Source organism: Narcine bancroftii, chromosome 1 (genome assembly GCF_036971445.1).
Source record: "Narcine bancroftii isolate sNarBan1 chromosome 1, sNarBan1.hap1, whole genome shotgun sequence".
Taxonomy (NCBI): domain Eukaryota; kingdom Metazoa; phylum Chordata; class Chondrichthyes; order Torpediniformes; family Narcinidae; genus Narcine; species Narcine bancroftii.
In genome coordinates, this window is record NC_091469.1 from 120,802,685 (window position 1) to 120,826,498 (window position 23,814).

At 41.0% G+C, this 23,814-nt stretch overlaps 1 protein-coding gene across 7 annotated transcripts in view; it reads right to left on the bottom strand.

The window, feature by feature from the left end:
- The window catches only part of LOC138763363 (ankyrin repeat domain-containing protein 31-like), a 163,936-nt gene that overhangs the window by 78,769 nt on the left and 61,353 nt on the right, over positions 1-23,814 (bottom strand). For all 7 annotated transcript variants that reach the window (XM_069937406.1, XM_069937388.1, XM_069937378.1 and 4 more), the window contains 3 exons: positions 12,196-12,891; positions 8,837-9,330; positions 3,422-3,618 (listed from right to left, as the gene is read on the bottom strand). In XM_069937406.1, coding sequence (XP_069793507.1) covers positions 3,422-3,618; positions 8,837-9,330; positions 12,196-12,891 — 1,387 coding nt within the window. The remainder of the gene's footprint in view (positions 1-3,421; positions 3,619-8,836; positions 9,331-12,195; positions 12,892-23,814) is intronic.

Sequence of the window (23,814 nt, forward strand, 5' to 3'; positions counted from 1 at the left end):
GATAATGAATCAGCTAAACGGTTCCAAGCAACTAAAGGAAGGTGTATAGAAAGCCAGCTACATTTATTTGATCAGATAGATAGTCTGACTAGAAGAGGTTGCCAGGGTACTCGCTTTTACAACACAATCACATATGAATAATAGTTACACCATCTGTTTTGATATTATGGGATGGCGATGTGGGATGGTAAAATTGCAAGATGATTTTCCTTATATAGAAGAACACTGCTGGGAGCACGATTATGAGACTACGGAAGGACAATTCTCATGTACTTGTTTAAGGAAGGAATGTTTGAATTTAACTCGAGGAACTTAAGTGGTTTGTGGGGACGCTACTAAGAAAAACAAGGGGAAAAATAAAGCAAGGGTTTGCTGTGAGAGAGATCCCAGACATTGGTATAACAAATGTACTGAGACCACACTGCATGTTATCAGTTAAAGAAAACCTATGTATTACAGTAAACAGCTTCCCTGTCTTGTTTGCCATTGGTGACGTTAGGACCTCATGTCGTCCCATGCCCGGAAAATGCTAGAGTCAGAAGATGGATCATCGCCAAGGAGCGTCAAAGGAATTTGTGTGGACCATAACAATCCTGTTACCATAGAATCTGACATCAGATGGGAAATCCTCAGTTTCATATCCCTTGGAAGATCAGCTGGGGTGGTGGCTGCCAAGAATCGCAACCACATTGGGCTATGAGACAGTGGCAGGGCATTAATTGAGAATTGGTAGAATTGAGGCTTTTCTCACAACAAACCAGATATGCGGTGGGTTATCAGTTTGCTACCCAGGATGGTTTATGCTCAATTGTAGGGGATATGTGCACTACAAAGGTTACAAATGAATCCTTAGAGGCGATGCAAGATATCCATAATCAGTTAGATGGTTTTAGACAGGGACTGAAGGGCAGAATTGCTTGGCTAACCTGAATATTGGAGGATCATGGGGTGTTCATATATCTTACATGCAATTGTGATGTAAGCTAATTAAAAATTGTAGAGCGCATTGAAAGAATCAAAGGCTTTTTGATCCAAACCAAGGCTTTGATTCTTTCGACGCGTTCTACAATTTTATTAACTAGAAGACTGTAGCATATCACATGTAGGTCGACCAGTCCAGAATGACCTTGTCTGGCTAGGAGCAACCCTTTAAGGCCTGCCAGTAGGCGTGGCTACGCTCTCAGCTAATCACAGTCATCTTACACTACCATCTGTACATATACACATTGGTGATAGAATCTGTACTATCACAAAACTTATAAACCAAAAGACAAAACTAAGAAAAGAATGTAGTATTAAAGTTAATTAAAACACAAAATGGAAGCCTGATATCTAGATTGAGGAGAGGCTCCATGAATGATATGGACTGGTACGGCATCAACAAATGGCTTTAAAATGCAGGCAGTGCACATAAAAAAATACATGACAAGTTTTCTGTTTAGATTCCCTGGGATACCGGGGTTTGATTCCAAGGGAGGGGAAATGGGATATCAGACAATCCCACTGGCAGATACTTGGTGACTGTGCAGTAAGGAGGGAGGGCTGATGTACTGTTATAATCTGCACAACATGCAAGACACACAAGAGTGCAGCACAGCTGAGAATAGTCTGTGAGGGTTGCTAGGTCTTTTTTTCCCATCTGACATGAAGGGACAGGTTTTTGGCTCAGTGGCCCAGGGAGTGGGAGAGACAATACTTTGAAGACTGAGCATGAACTTTTGCAAATAACCCAGTTTTAGTTTCAGTTTGTAGTTTAATCTGACCTTTTATGTGTGCAGCCTTTTGTCTTCTCTCTCTCAATGTGAGACCACTTATGTCTCAAAGGGGGGAATATATGGAAAATATGCCTATGTACTATTCATTAATCCATTACTATGTAGCAATTTACTATGTACTTCAACTATACTGTTTATGGGAAATATTAATGTAATTAAGTAACAGCCACAGTATGTAGAAAAGTTGGCTGATTATAGTATGTGTAGAATTTGCTGACTCCAAATACAAAGAGAGAAAATATTTTCATCCCCAAGGTTACACTAAACTGCTAACTTTAAAGCACAAGTCCAGAGAGAAAACATCAAAATCATACATGGGAGTAACAGGATATCAGATAGGAAAAGTTAGACAGGATGAGGTTGGAGGAACCATAGTGACAAGTGATTTATTCTGAAACAGGCCAGTTACAGGAAGGTAAGTGTAGTGCAAGGAGAAGTGATAAGAGTACCATTTGAGTGTATCAATCAAAGTTGAACATCAATCAAAGTTGAACATTGATAAGTAATTGAAAATCTGTATATAAAAAAAGGGCAGTGTCTCATAGCAACAGGCATTTTAGAGTCCAGGCTTTGATTTGTCTCAGCTTTTGTTTGCAAATAAAGGCATAAACTTTTCTGAAGAATTCTCCGCATCTCCCGACTCATTTTTGGACATCAAGAAACCACAACACTATCGGAGCCTCTCATGAACATGAATGAATTTCCAATCCCTGCGATTTCAACAAGTTTATGAACTCTGTCCAAATCCATTCCGTGATTTTTAAAGTATAGCATGCAGAACAGCTTGTATTGAACTCACCCATCTGACAGTTTGATGGTACATGCATAAATATCTAAAATGTCACAATAAATTTTCATAAATTTTATTATTTCATTAAAACTGTTTTGAAAACAGTTTTTAAAACAGCTTTGAAACTGTTTTATCAAGTTACCTGTCCAGACTCCTGATTCCACGAGTGATAAACTAACAAAGCAAATTACAGCAATAATTAACATGAATCCACCCTATTTACAGGGTACAGCTCTCTATAATGGTTCACCTCCAATTCAGTTGGTTAGATTGCTGGCCCTTTTTTTAAAAGATCTCTTACTCTGTTCCACTACTGATCTACAAATTCTTCGGAGAATTACTGGATTAAGTGCTTGTCTTCCAGGCATAAACTATATTTTATTCAGAGATCACCTAATTAGAAGAGGAACAAAGAAGAGTGGAACAAGTGCACCCGAAAGACGAAAAGAGGAAGAAGGCAGAGAGCCTGTCCTACCAATTTTTAAAAATCCAATTTCAAATTATTTTATTCAATAGAAACTGGCCCATTTACACTCAATAAAGTAAAATTGAATTGCCTGAATGCAAAATTACTGCAGGAAAACTGAACTAAAACAGAAAATCCAAACATACAAGTACTGCAAAAATGTCACTAACCTAAAATGTTAACTCTATTTTTCTCCACCGATGTTGTCTGATGTGCTAAGAATTTCTAATAATTTTTGTTTTATTTGAAATTCAGTTGAATTGATTAAATAACATATTAATCTCAATGGAACTGATCTATCAGCAGTTGAACCATGATTCCATAGTTAATCCACCTGATTGCACTCCAAAGGAGTAAGAAGACACAAATTCACTTAACTATTTTCCTCACCATGTTTTGTTGTATTTTTATCTTGGCACTTGTCACAACAGTGCATGCTGCTTCCTTCATCAGCTCTTGATCTCCGATGCTCTTTCATTGTTGACTTTTTTCTTTCTCGAATGCCTTTTTGTTTGCATTCAGTTTTCACTTTAGCTATATTTTCTCTTCCTTTTTCTTTTTTATTCTCTCCAAGTGAAACATTTGACCTAAATTAAAATAAACCATGAAATTGCATATATGGTAAAGATACAGGAGAGTGTAGCTCAGATCACATTCAGAAAGCCCAAGCAATGTTGGTTTTCATTTGTGGGATGCACACAGTCACACCTCCTTTTTGTGCTCATGGGGTTCTTTTGGCCTTCTAACATTTTTTGCTTTCAGAAGGCCATTCCAATGTTTCTGAACATATCAATGATGATTTTTCAGCTATTAAATAATACCAAAATGCTACAACGATAATTTAACACCATATTCAATTTTATTAATATGCTTAATTGATTTACAAAAGAGAAACACACTTTCACTTTTCTGAATATCGGTCTGTGACCCTATATAAACAAATGGGGCCATATGGAATGCACCAGCTAAGTCTGCTTTAAAGATGAATTCCTGGCATTTAGCTCAATGCATTAAACAACCATCAGTGAATCAAGAGGACATTTGTGCCCCAACATGTTTTGTAGTTCAGTGCCAACTGAATATTCCAATAGTTAAGTATTCAATATTCCTGATCCATTCTCAATTGAGCTCAGCATTAGAGAAAGACTTGCCTTCAAATCCTACTGCGATATATAAGCCATTTGTTTCGCTAATTGCTTGTTGAATCTGCATATTAATTTTTAGTGATTTATTTACCATATCCAGGCCCTCTGAACACTAACTGTTTTTCTACCAAGAATGAATGTTTTTTTTTCCAGATTATATTCCGTCTGACATGCCTTTACCTAAATACTTACATTGTCCATATCCCTCATCTTCCTCACCACACATACTGCCACTTAAGTTTGTATCATCAGTAAATGTGGATATAATACACATAGTCACCCCATCAAAATCACTGATACAAATTAAGAACAGCTAGAGCCTCAACTCTTGGCATTTTGACAGTCCATCAGATGCAACCCAAAAGTGACTTAGAGAGCACCAAGTTCCTCAAAGTTCTTTGAAGTTCCTAGACACAAAATATCTCCTCACTTGGTTAATACCAGTGACTGCTCTTCCCGAGAAGACAAAAGCGGGCAAGGATATCGGCCACCATCCTGTCAACTTTCCACAGTTGCGCCGAGTGCCCTGGCTGACTGCATCACTGTGTGGTTGCTGCAGAGCATTGGATTGGATGTCACCACGTGTTTATTTTTGTACTGCATGCTGTGAAAGTTTATGTTATATTTTATACTGTAAAAGATATGTTTCATAGGAGATAAATTGTGGCAGGTTTATTTAGTGTAGGTCACATACAAACACTTCAAAGCATACCTCATTTAAAATGCCAGAGCTCTGCTCAAGCCAGACAGTTCAGGCTCCGAGTGCCTTTGCACAAACTTTGAAGAATGCCTTCAGAGACTTCACAAGTAGGTGCTAATTGGACATGCTGTGGAGTAATGGATTATTGTTTTGGAAAGCAATAGATGAATGAACTCGAAAGATTCGGTCTGGAGCCACAGTCTGAGTGTAGTTGGCTGTTCTAAGAGGGTCATGTGGTTTTCTTCTGAGTGAGAGAGAATTGAGTGACAATTCTACAGTTCATCAGCAGCAACTGGGACTGGAACAGGACAAGCTGACAAGCTTGTGGAAAAACCTTATTTTGAAGACGGGTTGTGAGTTCTTAGTTCAGCCTGGTCAAAGCCTTTGTGGTTCATACAAGAGGAGAGGACTGACTGCATAATGTTTCACTTGAAATAAGGGAAACAAAAAGGAACTCTGTGGTGACCTGAAAGAGAGAGGTTATCATCTAGAAAACCCCGATGGGGCAAGTTTCTTCGGCAAGACACGGATGTGGCTGATCAGAAGGAATCAGTTGTGGGTATCCAATGAGCAACAGATCTCTCTCTGAAAACCGACAAGAACCTTCCTGAGCTGTAACTATTTACCTTTCAAGCACCAAAGTCTGGTGAACTTAATTAATGTTAAATTCTCTGCACAGTATAAGAATTACCTGATAGCGGTGAAATTGGAGGAGTGAGAAGTGAGATTGGACTATGAATCAAAGAACTTTTCTGAACTTATATACACGTGCGCATAGAATTAGAAGGGAGATAAGTAAGTTAATAGTAATAATTTAAAGTTTGATCCTGTTTTCATGTTTAAAGATAATTAAAAGCAACTTTTCTTTAAGTAACCATTTGTCTAGGTCCCCTCCCTTGCTGCTGGGTTTTGGGGCCCTCTGGGCTCATAACAATATGTATTGTTTGGCAATATGTGTGTTATGTCTGTGTACTTGCATATTTTTGCACCAAGGACCAGAGAATGCTGTTTCACCAATTTGTACTTGTACATTTGGATGATAAATAAACTTGAACTACTGCAACTCCTTTGTAAATGAAGCAGACTGCCCTGTGTGGAAGACATAGAAAACATTAAAGCAAGGGCTGATAAATGACAAATTAGATTCACACCAGAAAAATACCAGGCAACGACCATCTCCTGGAAAGCAGAATCTTAACCATTAATTCTTCAGACCATCTCCAAATCCTCTAACAATAACATCCTCTGGGTCACTGTTGACCAGATCCTCAACTGAGCCATCTACATAAATTATGGCTATAAGAGCATATCAGAAGCTAGGTTTCATTAGGTTCATGCATTCAATCTATAAAGTACAAACAATAGATGAAGTATCATGCTACTTTAAGATTATTAATCTTACTTCAGACAATCCATAATATTTTCAAGATATCTTTTCACAAGATACAAGAGCAGACGCAGGCCAATCGGGTCTGCTCTGCCATTTAATCATGAGGCGATGCTTTCATTCAGCCCCACTCCCCAGCCTTCTCCCCGTAACCCTTGATGCCCTGACTAATCAAATATCTGTCAATTTCAGTCTTAAATACACCAACAACCTCATTTCCACTGCTGCCTGTGGCAACAAATTCCACAAACTCACGACCCTCTGGCTAAAGAAATTTCTCCACATTTCTCTTTTAAATTGACGGCCTTTTATCGTGAAATTGTGGCCTCTTGTCCGAGACTCCCCTACTATGGGAAACAACTTTGTCGCATCTACTCTGTTCAGGCCTTTTAGTATTTGAAATGTCTCTATGAGGTTTCCCCCCCCCCCAACAATCCTTCTGTACTCCAACAAGTACAGACCAAGGGCCGACAATCGTTCCTCATTATACTAACCATTTTATTTCTGGTATCATTCTAGTAAATCTTCTCTGAAGCCTCTCCAATGCTATCACATCCTTTCTAAATTAAGGTGCCCAAAACTCTACATAGCACTCCAACTGAGGTCTCACCAGTGCCCAATAGTCTCATTATATTACATCCCTGCACTTGTATGCTATTCCTCTAAAAATAACGCCAACATTGCATTCACTTTCAGCATTTCCAACACAACCTGGAGGTTAACCTTTAGGGTATCCTGTACGAGGACTCCCAAGTCCCTTTACAACTCTGAATTTTGAATTTTCTCCTCATCCACATGTCTGCTGGTCTATTTCTTGAACCAAAGTGTATGACTGGACACTTCCCAACATTGTATTTCATCTGCCATCTCTTTGCTCATTCTCCTAAGAAAGGTAAAGGTTCCATTATTGCCGTGTAATACTACATTTAGAATGTAACATACATGAAATTCTTTAACTTCTGTCTACCACTTTGTAGACAGAGTCACCACTTTGTCCAGCGCCCCTCACAGAAACCTCCAGCACCTGGTGTTCCTAGGCGGTCTCCCCTCTAAGTACTGACCAGGCCTGAGCCTGATTAGCTTTTGAGATCAAACAATCTCAGACGAATCAGGCTATTACGCCTCTACCCAAGTCTTTCTGCAGACTTTCCATATCCTCAGCACCACCAGCTCTACCACCTATTTTGGTGTTACCTGCAAATTTAGCCTCAGAGCTATCCCATTATCAAAATCATTTACATACATTAAAAGAAGTGGCTCCACACTGACCCCTGTACAACACCACTAATAACAGACAACCAACCCAAATAGGATCCTCTTATTCCGATTCTCTGTTTCCTACCCATTAACTAATGCTCTACCCATGCTAGTATCCTTCCTGTAATTCCATGAGCTCTCATCTTGTTAAGCAGCGTCAGATGTGGCACCTAGTTGTGTCCACTGCTTTTCCCATCTATCCTGTTTGTTATCTCCTCAAAAAAAAATGTAGGTTTGTCAGGCATGATTTTCCTTTAAGGAAACCATGCTGAATTGGATCTCCAGATACTCTGTAAACCTCAACTTTGACAATTGATTCCAACATCTTCACAACCACCTTTTATAATTTCTCTTTTCTTTCCTAGCCACCTTCTTGGTTGACTTCTGTAAGTTTTTTAAAAAGTTTCCCAGTCCGCAATCTTCCCACTAATTTTTGCTTCCTTGTCAGCCATAATTGTCTCATTTTTCCATTCACAACTTTCTTTCCTTGTGGTATGTACCTGTCCTGCACTTTCCTAATTTTTTGAGAAACTCCAGTCATTGCTGATCTGCTGTTTTCCCCATTAGTGTGCTTTTCCAATCGACTTTGGCCAGATCCTGTCTCATGTAACTGTAATTTCCTTTACCATTCTTTAACTCAATCCATAAGGATACTACCTAGTCTGATCTTATTTGATCTTTCCAATGATTTGATATTGTTGTTTTTGAGCAGAGCCATGCCACCCCATTTTTAAAATTCTAAACGTACAAACTTTATTCTAAACATACAAACTTTATTCAAAACTACAACTTTACAAGACACAAAACACACACAGAGCTGCAACTAAAAACCACCATTAACATGTGGCAACAAAACTGCGAGAAGCAATAATCACTACTGCCTCCCTATCACACAGCATTACTCATGAAATTAAAACACGATTTTCATTAACCACATACACACGATCCCATGAGTGGCCCACCATTCCCGGAACTCACCCATCATCCTCTCAGACACCGTGTGCTACCACTCCAACACACCACACCTAATGTTCCCGGAACTTGGCTGCCATCCCCTCAGACACCACGTCCTCCATGTTCTCCACCACAGCACACCATGCCACCCCCTCTGCCTACCCTTCCAAAACACCGTGTAACCTTGGACATCCTGTTTCCAATGACACCCACCCTTTAATCATGACTCAGTAATGACCACTACATCATACCCTCCAATGTACTGCAAGATCATCCAGCTGGTTTCTAATGCTGCGACACTAGTGGGTAATTAACAGTGGCACCTTTTCGAATTGATTAGTAACAGGACAGAATTAACTCACCTGGTCCAGATTTTTGTGCAATCTTGTAAATTATTCAATTGTTTTACTCTGTGCACTTTACTGCACAGCAGCTCTGTACAAAAGGCCATATTAGTTTTAGAGTTCTGCACATCGTTATTGTCTGTTAATTTATTGCTTGTCCCTTGTTGGCTGCTATTTTCTAAATTATTCTTTAAAGGTAAATGCAAGTTTTGTGAAGTTGATACTTTTTTCTCTTCACTATGCTCAAGCAATTTGGCTGAGGGTACTTCATGGTCAGGTGTCACTGTCTTTCTCTTTATGTCTCCTGATCCTAGGTGCAATTGAAACTCACACCAAGAACATGTAGATTTTGTTGCAATCATTTTCCTCGAAGATTTCCATCGGATTGTAGAATTAATTGTACTGTTCTGCTGGGAGGATGATTTCAGACTTGCATTGGACACGTGAAATGTCCGCCTTTTTTTTGATTTACACATGGGAGTAGCTGTTTCAGATTTTTTATCATTGTTAAGCTGAAGGATGAACAAGAACAAAAAAAATTATCCCAAGATTTCCTCTAGCATTAGAGGGTTGATAACATGTCACAATGTACCCAGCAGGACTCTTTATTTCCATTTCCTCAAACTTGCTTAATTTTGTCCTTGCATGAGATAGCTCCCTGTGATAACTTCAAACATGTTTATCACCTTCTGCAATGATTACTCTAATGTTCTTTGTCAAACCCCAGAAATACCAACTAATCTAAAGCTCTGCTACTTATATTCTGCCCCAAATAAAGTTTCACATATCTATTACTCATGTCTTTGGCATGCTACACTAACTCCTTGTGGTGCAACACATAAAAGCATAAATCTGAACATACAATTTACAAGTCACTGCAATATTTAAATGTGTTATTTTCTGCCTGTGATCTACAACACATTCCATCATCGTCGTCCATTCCTGGCAGAGCCCATAACCCCTTCACACCATTTCCTTCAATTATAGTTCCTCAATTCTGCACCACTTCTCCATGGGCACCTGGACCCAACTAGCCAAGAGAAAAAAACAGAAGAATGCCAAAGAAACATGGTCAAATCTACGCAGAAAGATAAATGAAGAAAGATAGCATTGAGTGTCAAAGGAAAGAATAATTTTTTGGGGGCAATCAATGATTCCAACTTGAAATAATGGTATTTGGCTTTCCATACTTAAAGGGGGTCCTGATGGAGAGAGATGTCCTTGATATCTACAATATTGTTAAAACTGGCTTAATTTTAGGATGGTAATCACTTTAATTAATATTGTTGGCCTGAAAAATGGAGATGAACCTTTTTTTTGCTATTTTAATTTCATTTAATGTTTTTGTTCATTTGTGTATTAATTATTTTTGTAAATCTTTATATTTTTAGATATTTAAAATTTTATAAAGTGTCTCACAGGTTTTGACTGGAGAGTTCTGCCGCCAGCTGAACTTCCAGTCAAAAAGCTTACAGAGCATTACAAGATGGGACTTTAGCTGTGCTCCACCTGATGTCTACTCATTGTCAAAGACTGATTACATGTCCAAATGGGGAGGTCACAACTAAGCATATGTAGACTGCCCTCTAGATGGTATGGTTATATAGCAGTTAGTACAACTCTATTACAGCATAAGTGACTCAGGTTCAAATGCAGCATTATCTGTAAGGATTTTGTACGTTCTCTCAGTTTCTAACTGGGCTTCCTCTGGGTGCCCTGGTTTCCTCACACCCTTCAAAATGTACAGGGGTTGTAGGTTTATTGGGTATTTGTGCACACAAGCTCATGGGCAGAAAGGGCCTGTTACTGTTCTGGATGTCTAAAGTTAAATTTAGAATGGTGGGTAGATTCCCAATAAAATACAAATATTTATTTTATTATCTCTGGGGATAATTTAGATCTATATCAGAATTTAAATGGGTAAACTTCCTAGCAGAGTGATTTTTTTGGAACTACATGGATATCTGTCACAAGGTTAAAATATACTGTATAGATTTCTCTGGTGAGTTTAATCAACAGTGTGGGAATTCAAAAAGTTCTTACAAATAGGGATATTAAAACATTTCATTCAATAGCTTGGAAGTATATCAAATAGCAAGCTCAGTACATTTGCAACTAAGTTTCTCTAATGAGGAAGCACATTATACGCACAATACTTTTATATTAAGAGCCGATGCAAGATTTTTCAAAATACTGTACAAGAAACCGATTTCCTCAACAATGTAAGATGATTACTTATAATGTGATTAGTTAAGATCAGTGAGGTTGCTTTACCAGCAAGGTACAAATCAGATTTCATTTGTGGAGTTTGTTATTGCCACCCAGTTGATACTGCCCACTTGTGAGGTGAGTGGGCCCACAGTATGATGATCAACTTAAAGCAATCTAATAACTTAAAGCCAAATCATCTAACATGGGGTAGGATTGTACCCAATATAAAGGCTGCTAATATAGTAGAAAATCACCAATGGATTTGCATTTACTCAGCTGTGGGATATTTAATATTATACTGATATTTACGGTACCTGTGAGACACTGACAGTCATTAACTTACAGCAATGGACGATGTTAAGTTTAAGTCTTATTGCAGACAAGTTTGTAATTCTATTTTATAAATGATGGGGGGAGGGGTTGAACACATGATTATTTGCAACTATTTAGTTGATAACTCTTACAAATTGTAAAGCTATAAGTAAGATGGGCAAGATTTTTCAATAATGTTATTAAGTTGACAGATAATTTCTGGTGATGTAGTTGGATCACAGAAAAGTGCAACGGTCTTCAAGGGACCTGCCAGGACCCTGAAACCTGTGCATATAATGTAACAGATACATTGGGAGCTGAGACAGGTGTAACAAACATTCAAGTTTTAAACAAAATGTGAAGCAGCAACTTGCCACTTATCACAGAAACCAAAGGTCAAAGAAGACATGCAAGTGATCTGAAATCACTTTCAACTCAATTCTTGGTTGGTAGAATCCGTGCGCCACTTGGAGTGACATCAATAGCTATATTTTTATTCCTAAACTGACATTGGGAAATAAAACATCTGTGCTGGAGACCTAAATGTGAAGGAGCTAGAGCTCCAACCCAATTAAAATACTTTCAGCAAAGATTCAAAACTTTCTCTCTCTCTAAAGTGCAGGAGGGCCTGTATTTTTTTTAATAAAATGGAACTTTGTTTACTTAGTGGGTCACTATACTTGAGATATGCTTAAGCTTTAATAAGCATTGGGGAATTCATTCTGGACTGTGCCTGAGACAGACTTTCTTGCTGAAGGAAGTTGACATTTTCTTTTATACTGATGAAAAAAATTAAAATATGATATGAAAAGCTATTCAAAGTAGCAAAAGATCTAAATGTTGCAGATGTCAACCTCAATATTCTTCTGTTCCAAATGTTCAGTTTTCGTTAAAGGTTGTGAATTTGGTTCATAATCTGTGATTTGTGTGAGGTCTTCATCAGCTTCTGTATTGCTGTCGTGCACTATAAATACAGTAGTCTTCAGTCCTAGACAGTCATGAATGGATGAATCAATTGCTGTTCTGTCATTTACCAATGGTAACGTTTCTTTGACTGGATGAACTGTTTCCATTAATGGCATTTTGTTGAGTGCTGGCAACAATTCCATAGGCAATCCATCCTTTCTTTCTGCTGATGCTGCACCATTGCTTAAAGCATTTGGTGACTCTATTTGAGGTGAGAGACTTATTGTTGTCAGTGAGCTAATTCTAGATTCATCGCTTAATGGCTGAGCTACTGTTGGCAATTTGTAGCTTGTAGATTCAGAGTTTATATTTTGTTCAAAATTCCATTGTACTGAGATTTCTTCCAGGGGTAAAATTTGTGTGAACAGGTCCTGCATTATGTCAGTTGTTTCTGCTTGAGAAAGATTAAATGATTCCATTGGTGAATCTTGCCTTGAAAATATTGATGGTACATTGGGTGTGCAGTTTCCTACAGACAGATGATCATCAAATAATATTTTCCTTTGCTGTGTTGATGTGCAGGGGGTAATAACAGCTCCAGTGAGCAGATTTACTTCTGAAGTATCTTCAGCATCTGAGAGTTTCTGAGGAAAAAAAAGATAACTTACTTTAATAGTTTACACAGATAAACAAAACACATAATACTCAAGGTAACAATGACAAGCCTAAATTATTCTTTGCCATCACTGAAATACTTTATATGAACACAAAAAATTATAACATCCTTTCTTTACTGCATGTCAAAAGTGGCAAAGTAATAATCTAGGTTTTGAATTTTATCAACCATTCATTCATTTCTGAATCTTTCTACAGATCTGTATTTTAAAAATAATTAATAAATCCCTTTCTCTATTCCAATGATAAATTAATAATATCTCCTTCCAATAATAATTGTAATTATATCGCAAATATAACAGAATCATTTCTAAACAGCTTCACACAGGATTAAATTTAGGAATTGCTGCACTAGGAATCAGTGAAGGGAGATAAGCAAAAATTAGGTAATAAAAGTGCAGGACTCAGTTCTTGATCTGAAACACCCACTGTGTCCTTGATGGAAAGAAATTGGCATCCTTGCATAGTCTGATTTCAGTCACATCAATGTCTTCTTCTTTGGCTTGGCTTTGCAGACGAAGATTTATGGAGGGGTAAATGTCCACGTCAGCTGCAGGCTCATTTGTGGCTGACAAGTCCGATGCGGGACAGGCAGACACGGTTGCAGCGGTTGCAGGGGAAAATTGGTTGGTTAGGGTTGGGTGTTGGGTTTTTCCTCCTTTGTCTTTTGTCAGTGAGGTGGGCTCTGCGGTCTTCTTCAAAGAAGGTTGCTGCCCGCCGAACTGTGAGGCGCCAAGATGCACAGTTTGAGGCGATATCGGCCCACTGGCGGTGGTCAATGTGGCAGGCACCAAGAGATTTCTTTAGGCAGTCCTTGTACCTCTTCTTTGGTGCACCTCTGTCATGGTGGCCAGTGGAGAGCTCGCCATATAACATGATCTTGGGAAGGCAATGGTCCTCCATTCTGGAGACGTGACCTACCCAGCGCAGTTGGATCTTCAACAGCGTGGATTCGATGCTGTCGGCCTCTGCCATCTCGAGTACTTCGATGTTAGGGATGAAGTTGCTCCAATGAATGTTGAGGATGGAGCAGAGACAACGCTGGTGGAAGCGTTCTAGGAGCCGTAGGTGATGCCGGTAGAGGACCCATGATTCGGAGCCGAACAGGAGTGTAGGTATGACAACGGCTCTGTATACGCTAATCTTTGTGAGGTTTTTCAGTTGGTTGTTTTTCCAGAACATTTTGTGTAGTCTTCCAAAGGCGCTATTTGCCTTGGCGAGTCTGTTCACTATTAACTGCCCTCAAAGTGGGATAGCCACTCAGTCATACCATAACTACTATGGCTACACAACAAATAAAAACAGATGAATCATTCACCGAATTTGGATGGAAATAGATTTTGGAATCCTTTATATGGATTCCAACCCAAATAATATCTAATACCAATTAAAACCATAGAACATTACAGCACAGAAATGATCCATTTTTATGCCTCATTCTACTGATCTGCACCCAGTCCCTAGCTGACAATACCTCTCTCATCCATGTACCTGTCCAAATTCTTCTTAAAAGTTAAAATTGAGCCTGCTTTCACCACTTCAGCTGGGACCTCATTCCACAATCAGGTAGATAGGGTTGTAAAGAGACTTTTTTTTTGACATATTGGCCTTCCAAACTCCTATAAACAACACTTTGATTTATGAAGCCCCACATGCCAAAAGGTCTCTTTATAATAGTCTCTACTTGTGACACCATTTTCAAGCTCACCAACCTAAAACTTCCAGGGATACATTTGGAGTCTGTTTTAAACAGAACATCATGATCTACCCACCAATCCTCCAGCGGCACCACACCTGTGACTAAGGACAAAATCATATAACCATATAACCATTTACGGATCGGAAACAGGTCATGTTGGCCTTTCGAGTCCGCACCGGTTCACTGATTTTGTGCACCCTCTTCAGGCATTGGTCCCGGTAGATCTTCATTCAATAACGATGGGCGAATTCAATGCAGGCGAAATCAGACGTAGAAATGTTTGTAAAACATGCAGTTCAATACTTCTGGGCACATTCAATACAGGGTCAACTAGTCCGAGAAATGTTTGTGAAACACATCTTGATTGATTTTATCTATCAGTATCCAACCACCAGATGTCAAACTAACATGTCTGCAGTTCATCCTCCAGGCCCATTTGTGCCAAGAAGCACAGGGCAAAGACATAACCCAATGTTGCAACTCTATCCATAAAGATTTAAAGACATCTTAAATAATTCTGCAGAATCCCTGTAATTTCTACATGAGCCTCCTTCAAGGTCTGAGGGAATATCTTGTCAGGCCCTGTGGATTTATCCACCTTTGTTCATTTTAAGATAGCAAGCACTTCCTTTTCTTTAATCTATATAGGTTCCATGACTTTGCTGCTTGTTTTCCTTATTTCCCATGACTCTGTGCCTGTTTATTGAGTGAATATTGATGAAAAAAAAATTAAGATCTCCCCCATCTCTTTTGGCTCCATACAAAGCCAACCACTCTAATCTTCAAGGGGAACAATTTTGTTCCTTATTATCCTTTTGCTCTTAATGTACCCCTAAAAACCTTTAGGATTTTTCCTCACATTATCTGCACATATTTTAGCCATCATGATATCTTTCTTGAATTACTTTTCTTGCATTTTTTTATACTCCTCAAGTACCTAATTTGCTCCATGTTGCCTATACCTGCTGTACACCTCTTTCTTCTTCCGAACCAGATCCCCAATATCTCTTGAAAACCAAGGTTCCCTATGTCTGTTATCTTGCCTTTAATCCTGACTGGAACATATAAACTTTATTCTCAAAATTTCACCTCTGAAGAGTCCAACTTACCTGTCATATCCTTGCCCTAAAACAACTTATCCCCATCTACACATTATATATCCTTTTTCAATTCCTCAAAGTCTGCCTTTCTCCAATTTAGAATTTCAACCTGATGCCCAGACCTCTCCTTCTCCATAATTAATTTGAAACGAATGACATTACGATCATTGGACCCAAAATGTTTCCCTACACATACTTCTGTCATCAGTCCTGTCTCATTCCCTAATAGGAGATCCGGTATTGCACTCTCTCCAGTTAATAACTTTATGTATTGATTTAGAAACTTGCCTGAACGGATTTGACAAACTCCAAGCCATCTAACCCTTTTCCAGTTTGGGAGTCTCAGTCAATATGTGGAAAATTTAAATTGCCTACTATGAACTTCCGTTGCCTGCTTCAATACTTCCATCGATAATGGAATTAATAAGTCTTGAAATTTTTTATAAAATTCAGAAGTAAAAGCATCATCACCTGAAGACTTAGAATTATGGTTCTAACGTACTCTCCCACTGACACTTCAGTCAGTTGTCCAACCATATGTCCCAACAGAAGATTAATTATTGCTCCTTCTGTAGTACAGTCCTCTACATATTGTTTGAGAAAACTTTCCTGGACACATTGAAAAGATTCTACCCCATCCATTGTGCTGTGGTATTCCCAGTCAATATGAGGGAAGTTAAAATCTCCTACTATTACAAATATCTGCAGTCTTCCCACGTTTGCTTCCTCGATCCCGAGAATAACTAACAAAACTATAATACAATCACAAAGTGACATCACCTTCTTTTTTAAAATTTCCACTCACTTTATCGCATTGGATGATCCCCAAGAATATCCCAAGTACTGCTATGATGTTCTCACTAAACAAAAACACAACTCCACACCTCTCTTATATCCACCTGTATCAGGCAGCAGAAGCTATTTTCTGTCCTACTCCTTCTGCAACTATGTTTCTGCTATGACTATAATATCCCTATCCCATGTACCAAACCATGACCTGAATTTGTCTCTTTTGCTTCTTGTCAGGTGTCTTGCACTAAAAAAAAGTCCAGTTAAGACTATTAGACTTCCTTCACTTCTTGTCTTGCTCCTTTCTGGCCTGACTACTGAACATACTTGCTTTAACATTTATACTTGCCTCAATTTTTCCACCTATTATAATACTGCATTAGATCCCACCCTCTTGTCAGGTTAGTTTAAACACACCTGAATAGCACCAGCAAATCTAGATTTCTTTTCCCTGATGAAGTTTTAAACAAGTTAAGCTTCCTTATGAGTCAGCACCAGAGCTGGGACTTTTCCCTTAGGAGCAAAGAACTATGAGAGAAAACTTAATAGAGGTCTACAAAATTCTGAGAGGCATAGATAAGGTGGACAGCCAGCGCCTTATTCCCAGGGCAGGAATAGCAAACACCAGGGACATCTCTACAAAGTGAAGGGAGGAAAGTTTAGGGGAGATATTAGGGATAAATTGTGTTTTTTCCCCCACTAGAGGGAGTTATGAGTGCTTGGAATGCCTTGCCAGGGATGGTGGTGGAGGCTGAAACATAAGGGGCATTTAAGGAATTCTTAGACAGGCACATAGATGAAAGAAAAATAGGTTACAAGGTAGGAAGGATTTAGTTTTTTGGGGGTCGGAATAAATGGGAAATGGGAAGTCTTCAGGTTATGATGCTTTGACTTCTGAATTTTATAAAAAAATTCAAGACTTATTAATTCCATTATCGATGGAAGTATTGAAGCAGGCAACGGAAGTTCATTCTTTTCCGGACACTTTTTCTCAAGCAATTATTAGTTATTCTTAAAAAAGATAGGGACCCATTGTGATAGTACAGATTCTATCACCAATGTGTATATGTACAGATTGTAGTGTAGGATGACTGTGATTGGCTGAGAGTGTAGCCACACCTACTGGCAGGTCTTAAAGGATTGCTCCTAGCCAGACCAGGTCATTCTGGACTGGTCAACCGACTTGTGATATGCTCCAATCTTTTAGTTAACAAAAGCCTTGGTTTGGATCCACAAGTATTTGGTTCTTTCGACACGCACTACAATTTTATTAACAACAAAAAAAATTTTGAAGGGATGAAGCGTATGCTATGGCTGGAATGCCTCGAAATCGACCCACAGTCAGCTTCAGTCTCGAATGACTTTGAGCACTGGGTGAGATGTTTCAAAACATACTTACAGCTCTCTGACCCTGCCATGATAGAGGACAACCATCGACTACTAATATTGATGACTATGGTGTCCCCGAGAGCCTACCAGAGAGTCCAGGACCCGACCACTTATGCCGCAGCCATGAAGGTGCTGAAAGAGCACTACGATCAAATGGTGAACAGGGTCTATGCTTGGTACAAACTTGCTACAAGGAGGCAACAGCCTGGTGAGTCTTGTAGAGTTTATATTCAGGCACCAAGGGCAATGGGCAGGGACTGTGCCTGCACAGACAGAACTGCTGCGGAAACCACAGACAATCTGATTCAGGATGCCTACGTGGCCGGGGTCTGATCGAATGAGGTGAGGTAGCACCTGCTAGAGCATGGGGGAGAAAATCTAGAGGATGTGATCCGGATCCAGAGACAATGGAGGCTGCGGTCTTATGAATGGACATGTACTCTCGGGGCTGGATCCCACACTCTGATGTGAGTAGGATGCCCTCCCGCTACCCTACTACTGCCGCTACGCTGCCCGATACAACCCCAAAGTGTTATTTCTGTGGGAGGAACAAGCACAGCAGGTCCCAGTGCCCGGTGAGAAAAGCCAGCTGCCAGAATTGCCTTAAAAACGGCCACTTTGCTGTAGTCTGTCACTCCAAAATGGCCACTGTCAAACACAGTGCCTCGTGTGAAGCCCAATCGCCACTCTCCATTTCAAACACTTCTTCCTCAGAGCTTTAGTCCAATGAGAGCGAGGACTCCACTGCGCGGCAGTGCCTGAAGTCACGGGGCAGACGCTGAGCGCGCAAAGTACAACCCACCCTCGCCGTAATGACGTTCACCCTACCTCATGAAGCAATGTCAGACCAGGCCCCAGCCCCAACCTCAACGATCGCCGCCAACCAGGGACCCACCACCGCCGCTGCCTACTGGGGACCCGCCGCCACCGAGGCAGCTGACCAGGGACCCGTCACCGCTGCCTACCAGGGACCCACCGCAGCTGCCGACCAGGGGCCTGCCGTCGCAACTGATGCTGCCGACCCGGTACCCGCCGACGCTGGCAACCGGGAACCCAACGCTGCCGACCAGCGACACACCGCCGCTGACCGCCCCACCGCTGATGGCAAGCAGCAACCCCCAACACTTACCGTTGGCTGGCTGACACCCCCAGCAGGCTGCAGGCAGCAACACCAACTCCTCGAAATTGTCTTTTCTGGCCCAACTGTTTGCGTGACATCATCACGCACATGTTGAGTGACGTCATCACGCAGGACTCCACTGTCCCCATTACAAATCTCTGCATCAATAACCCTCGACCAGGACTTCCCCCATCCCCTCACAAAAGCAATGGAACTGATTAAAGTGCATGGACACTATACCAATTGCTTATTTGACTCGGGATCAACTGACTGTTTTATCCGCCTAGACCTGGCCCACCATTGCGGACTGGCTATTCTCCCCACTGCACAGAGAATTTCATTGGTGACCAGATTGCACTCAATTGGGGTAAATTGAGTGACGACCCTGAAAGTCCAGGGCATCACATTCACAGACTTCAAACTATTAGTCCTTCCCAAATTGTGCACCCCGCACTGCTGGGATTGGATTTTCAGTGCCAGTTTCAAACCATTTCCTTGCACTTTGGGGAGCCTCACACTCCACTCTCTGTCTGTAACCATTCCACTCCGGAAACCTCCTGCCAGCGGCAGCCCAAGCCACCCTCCCCCGCACTCCGGGGCCCCACCTGTAGTCTCCCCACCCTCTGAGTTGCTCCACCAGCGCTTTTCGCAAATCTCACCCCTGGCTGGAAACCTGTTGCCTCCAAAAGCTGGCAATATAGTTACGAACACAGGAAATTTATCACAAGCGAGGTGCGCAGACTGCTGGATGAGGGCATTATCGAACCTAGCTCGAGTCCCTGGAGGGCCCAGGTGGTGGTTGTTAAAAACAGGGAGAAGCCGCGGATGGTGGTTGACTACAGCCAGACAATCAACCGCTTCACACTTCTGGATGCGTACCCCCTCCCACAGATCATGGATGTGGTGAATCAGATCGCCCAATACCGTGTATTTTCCACCATTGACTTACGTTCGGCCTATCATTAAGTCCCAATCCGCCAAGAAGACCCACCTTTCATGGCCTTCGAAGCAAATAGGCGGCTGTATCAATTCCTCAGGATACCCTTTGGCATCACAAATGGCGTCGCGGTCTTCCAGCGGGCAATGGACCAGATGGTGGATTAGAACAGGCTGACTGATACTTTCCCATATCTGGACAATGTCACCATCAATGGCCATGACTCAGAGGATCAGGATGCCAACCTTGAGAAATTTTTTCAGACTACAATTCAGCTGAATTTGACCTACAATTTCGACAAGTATGTCTTCCAGACCACTCGGCTTGCAATTCTGGGTCGTGTGGTGGAGTACGGGGTGGTCATGCCGGACCCCAACCACATGCATCCCCCCACACCCAGAAGGGACTCAGACGCTGCCTGGGTTTTTTCTCTTACTATGCCCAATGGGTTCCACACTATGCCGCCAAGGCACTTCCACTCATCAAGACCATTCTTTCCCCCTGTCAACCAAAGCCAGAGCGGTGTTTGACCACATCAAATCGGACGTCGCTGCTGCAACGCTGCACGCAATCGATGAGTCTATTCCATTTCAAGTCGAAAACAATGCGTCTAACTTTGCACTGGCAGCCACCTTGAACCAGGCTGGCCGGCCAGTAACCTTCTTCTCCAGAACCCTCCAGGGTCCTGAGAGCCAACACTCCTCTGTCGAGAAGAAGGCCCAGGCCATAGTCAAAGCAGTACGTCGTTGGAGACACTACCTCATTGGCAGGTGCTTTACGCTGCTGACTGACCAACACGTGGTCTCCTTCACATTTAGCAATACCCAGCAAGGTGAGTTCAAGAATGACAAAATCGCCAGGTGGAGACTCAAGGTCTCCACCTTTAATTATGACATACTGTATTGGCCAGGTAAACTCAACGACCCACCAGATGTGCTCTCCAGGGGGACTTGTGCCAACATACAACTGGACAGGCTGCAGAAACTCCATGAGGAGCTCTGTCATCCAGGGGTCATTAGGTTCGCGCACTTTGTCAAAGCTCGCAACCTGCCGAACATGGTCGAGGAGATTTGCTCCATGACCCAAGCCTGCCCGGTGTGCGCTGAGTGCAAGCCCCACTTCTTCTGTCCGGAGAACACCCACGTCATCAAAGCCACCCGCTCCTTTGAGCGTCTCAGCGTAGACTTCAAGCAGTCCCTACCATCGACCAACCGTAACACCTACATACTTCCGGCCATCGACGAGTACTCCCGCTTCCTGTTCGCTGTGCCCTGCTCAGACATGACTGCCTCCTCAGTTATAGAGGCCCTGCACAGCATCTTCGCCACCTTTGGCTACCCCAGTTACATGCACAGTGACAGGGGGTCCTTGTTTATGAGCGCAGAGCTGCGGCAGTACCTTCTGGAGCGTGGTATTGCTTCAAGCAGGACCACCAGCTATAACCCACGTGGTAATGGGCAAGTTGAAAGAGAGAACGCCACCGTCTTGAAAGCGGTTACGCTTGCCCTCCGATCCAAAGGTCTCCCCACCTCTCGCTGTCAAGACACACTCACTAGTGACCTACAGTCCATCCGCTCCCTCCTATGTACCGCGACCAATGCCACCCCCCATAAAAGGATGTTCTCTTTCCCGAGGAAATCCGAGTTGGGTACGACCATACCAGCGTGGCTCATGGTTCCTGGTCCAGTCTTCTTACAACACCACATCCGGTACTCAAAGAATGACCCCTTGGTTGACCGAGTGACTCTGCTCTATACAAACCCGCATTATGCCTACGTTGAGTACCCGGATGGGCGGGAGGACACAGTCTCAGTAATGGACTTAGCCCAAGCCGGATCAGGGGCAGCAGTGCCTTTAACCCAACCTCCCCCATTCCTTCTCCCCCAGGTCATCTGCTTGAACAGAGGGACCAGCACCACCCCAACAGCTCAGACCAGACTGTCGACAACGCCATTGGGGAATTGAGCGAAGCAGTGGCCGCACCCTACTGGCCTGCCGGCAACACGACTCCAGCGACCCCAATCCCAGCACCACAGCGGTCACGCTAGATGGTCAGGCCCCCTGACCAGTACAGCCCCTAATCTCCATCCACCCTGGGGTCGGTTCTCAAAGAAGGGGTGAATGTGATAGTACAGATTCTATCACCAATGTGTATATGTACAGATTGTAGTGTAGGATGACTGTGATTGGCTGAGAGTGTCGCCACACCTACTGGCAGGTCTTAAAGGGTTGCTCCTAGCCAGACCAGGTCATTCTGGACTGGTCGACCTACTTGTGATATGCTCCAATCTTTTAATTAATAAAAGCCTTGGTTTGGATCAACAAGTCTTTGGTTCTTTCAACGTGCACTACACCCATTGAAAGCCGCGTCTTATAGACCAATTTCGTCGTTGAAAGTTGATTATAAAGTTGTAACGAAGGTTCTATCTAATAGATTGGCTAAATATTTCCCAGATTTAATTCATTTAGATGAAGCAGGATTTATTAAAAAGCACTATTTGGCAGATAATATTGTGAAGTTGATTTCTTTGATCAATATTTCTCGGGAGGGATCTAACCTACCAATGGTTATTTCATTGGATGGAGAAAAGGCCTTTGATGGAGTGAGTTTTTTTATTTCAAGTTTTGGAAAAATTGGTTGGATTAAGGCTTTATACAGAAACTCTACTGCTAGAGTTGTGACAAATGGACAGTTATCTTTACTTTTTAATGTTGACTAGATTGACGAGACAAGGTGTCCCTTGTCACCAGCGCTATTTGCATTAGTTATTGAACCTTTGGCTCAGATTAGCCAAGATATTAAAGTGAAATCCAATGAATTTAAAATTAATTTATTTGCAGATGATGAGTGTCAACATGATAGATTGGAACAATATGGTGAGATATCAGGTTACAAAATCAATTGGGGAAAAAAGTGAGATTATGTCATTAGCGGAAATGGATTATTCTTATTGTAAGCATATTGTGAAGTTTAAATGGTCGGATCAGATTAAGTATTTAGGTGTTAAGGTAGATAGTAATTATAGTCATTTATATAAATTAAATTATTTACCGTTATTGTCTAAAATTAAGCATGATTTGAACCGATGGAAAGTTTTGCCGATTACAATAACAGGAAGAGTGAATTGCATTAAAATGAATATTTTACCTTGGATTCAATATTTATTTCAATCTATTCTTTGTAAGATTCCTCTAAAAAATTTTAAGGACTTGACTGCTTTGGTGAGGAATTTTTTATGGAAGGATAAAATGGCAAAAATTAACTTGGAAATATAAATTATGAGGTTTGCAATTCCCTAATTTTCAAAATTATGATGCAGCACAGTTGAAATTTATTAATAAGATTTTTGAACTGGACAAACCATTGATTTGGGCTAATATTGAATTACCTCAAATTGGTGAGAAGAGGTTGGATCAGTTTATTTATAGATGGAACTCTTGTTATTGCATAGTTATAATTTACCTGTTTTGAAACATTTAATGGAGTTATGTTATAAAAAATGAAGTTATAGGTACTCAAGGTAAGATTTCAGGTAAAACTCCTTTATATCAAATAAGCTCTTCCCCTTTACACTTAATAACCAGCTTTTGAAGTTATGGGATCAAATTTGTGCAAAATTGTTATGAAGCAGAATATTTTATTTATTTTCAGAGAATGAAAGAGAAATATGATACATCTTCAAATACTCTTTTCTCTCATTATCAAATTAAAGCTTTATTGTTGGAAAATTTTGGACATACTTTATGGTTACCAAGATGGTTTAAGTTTGAAAATTTGGTAAGAAGGAATTTATAACTGAGATGTGTGCTTTATAACAGAATACAATGCCTAAATTGGATTTATATCAATCTAGATTG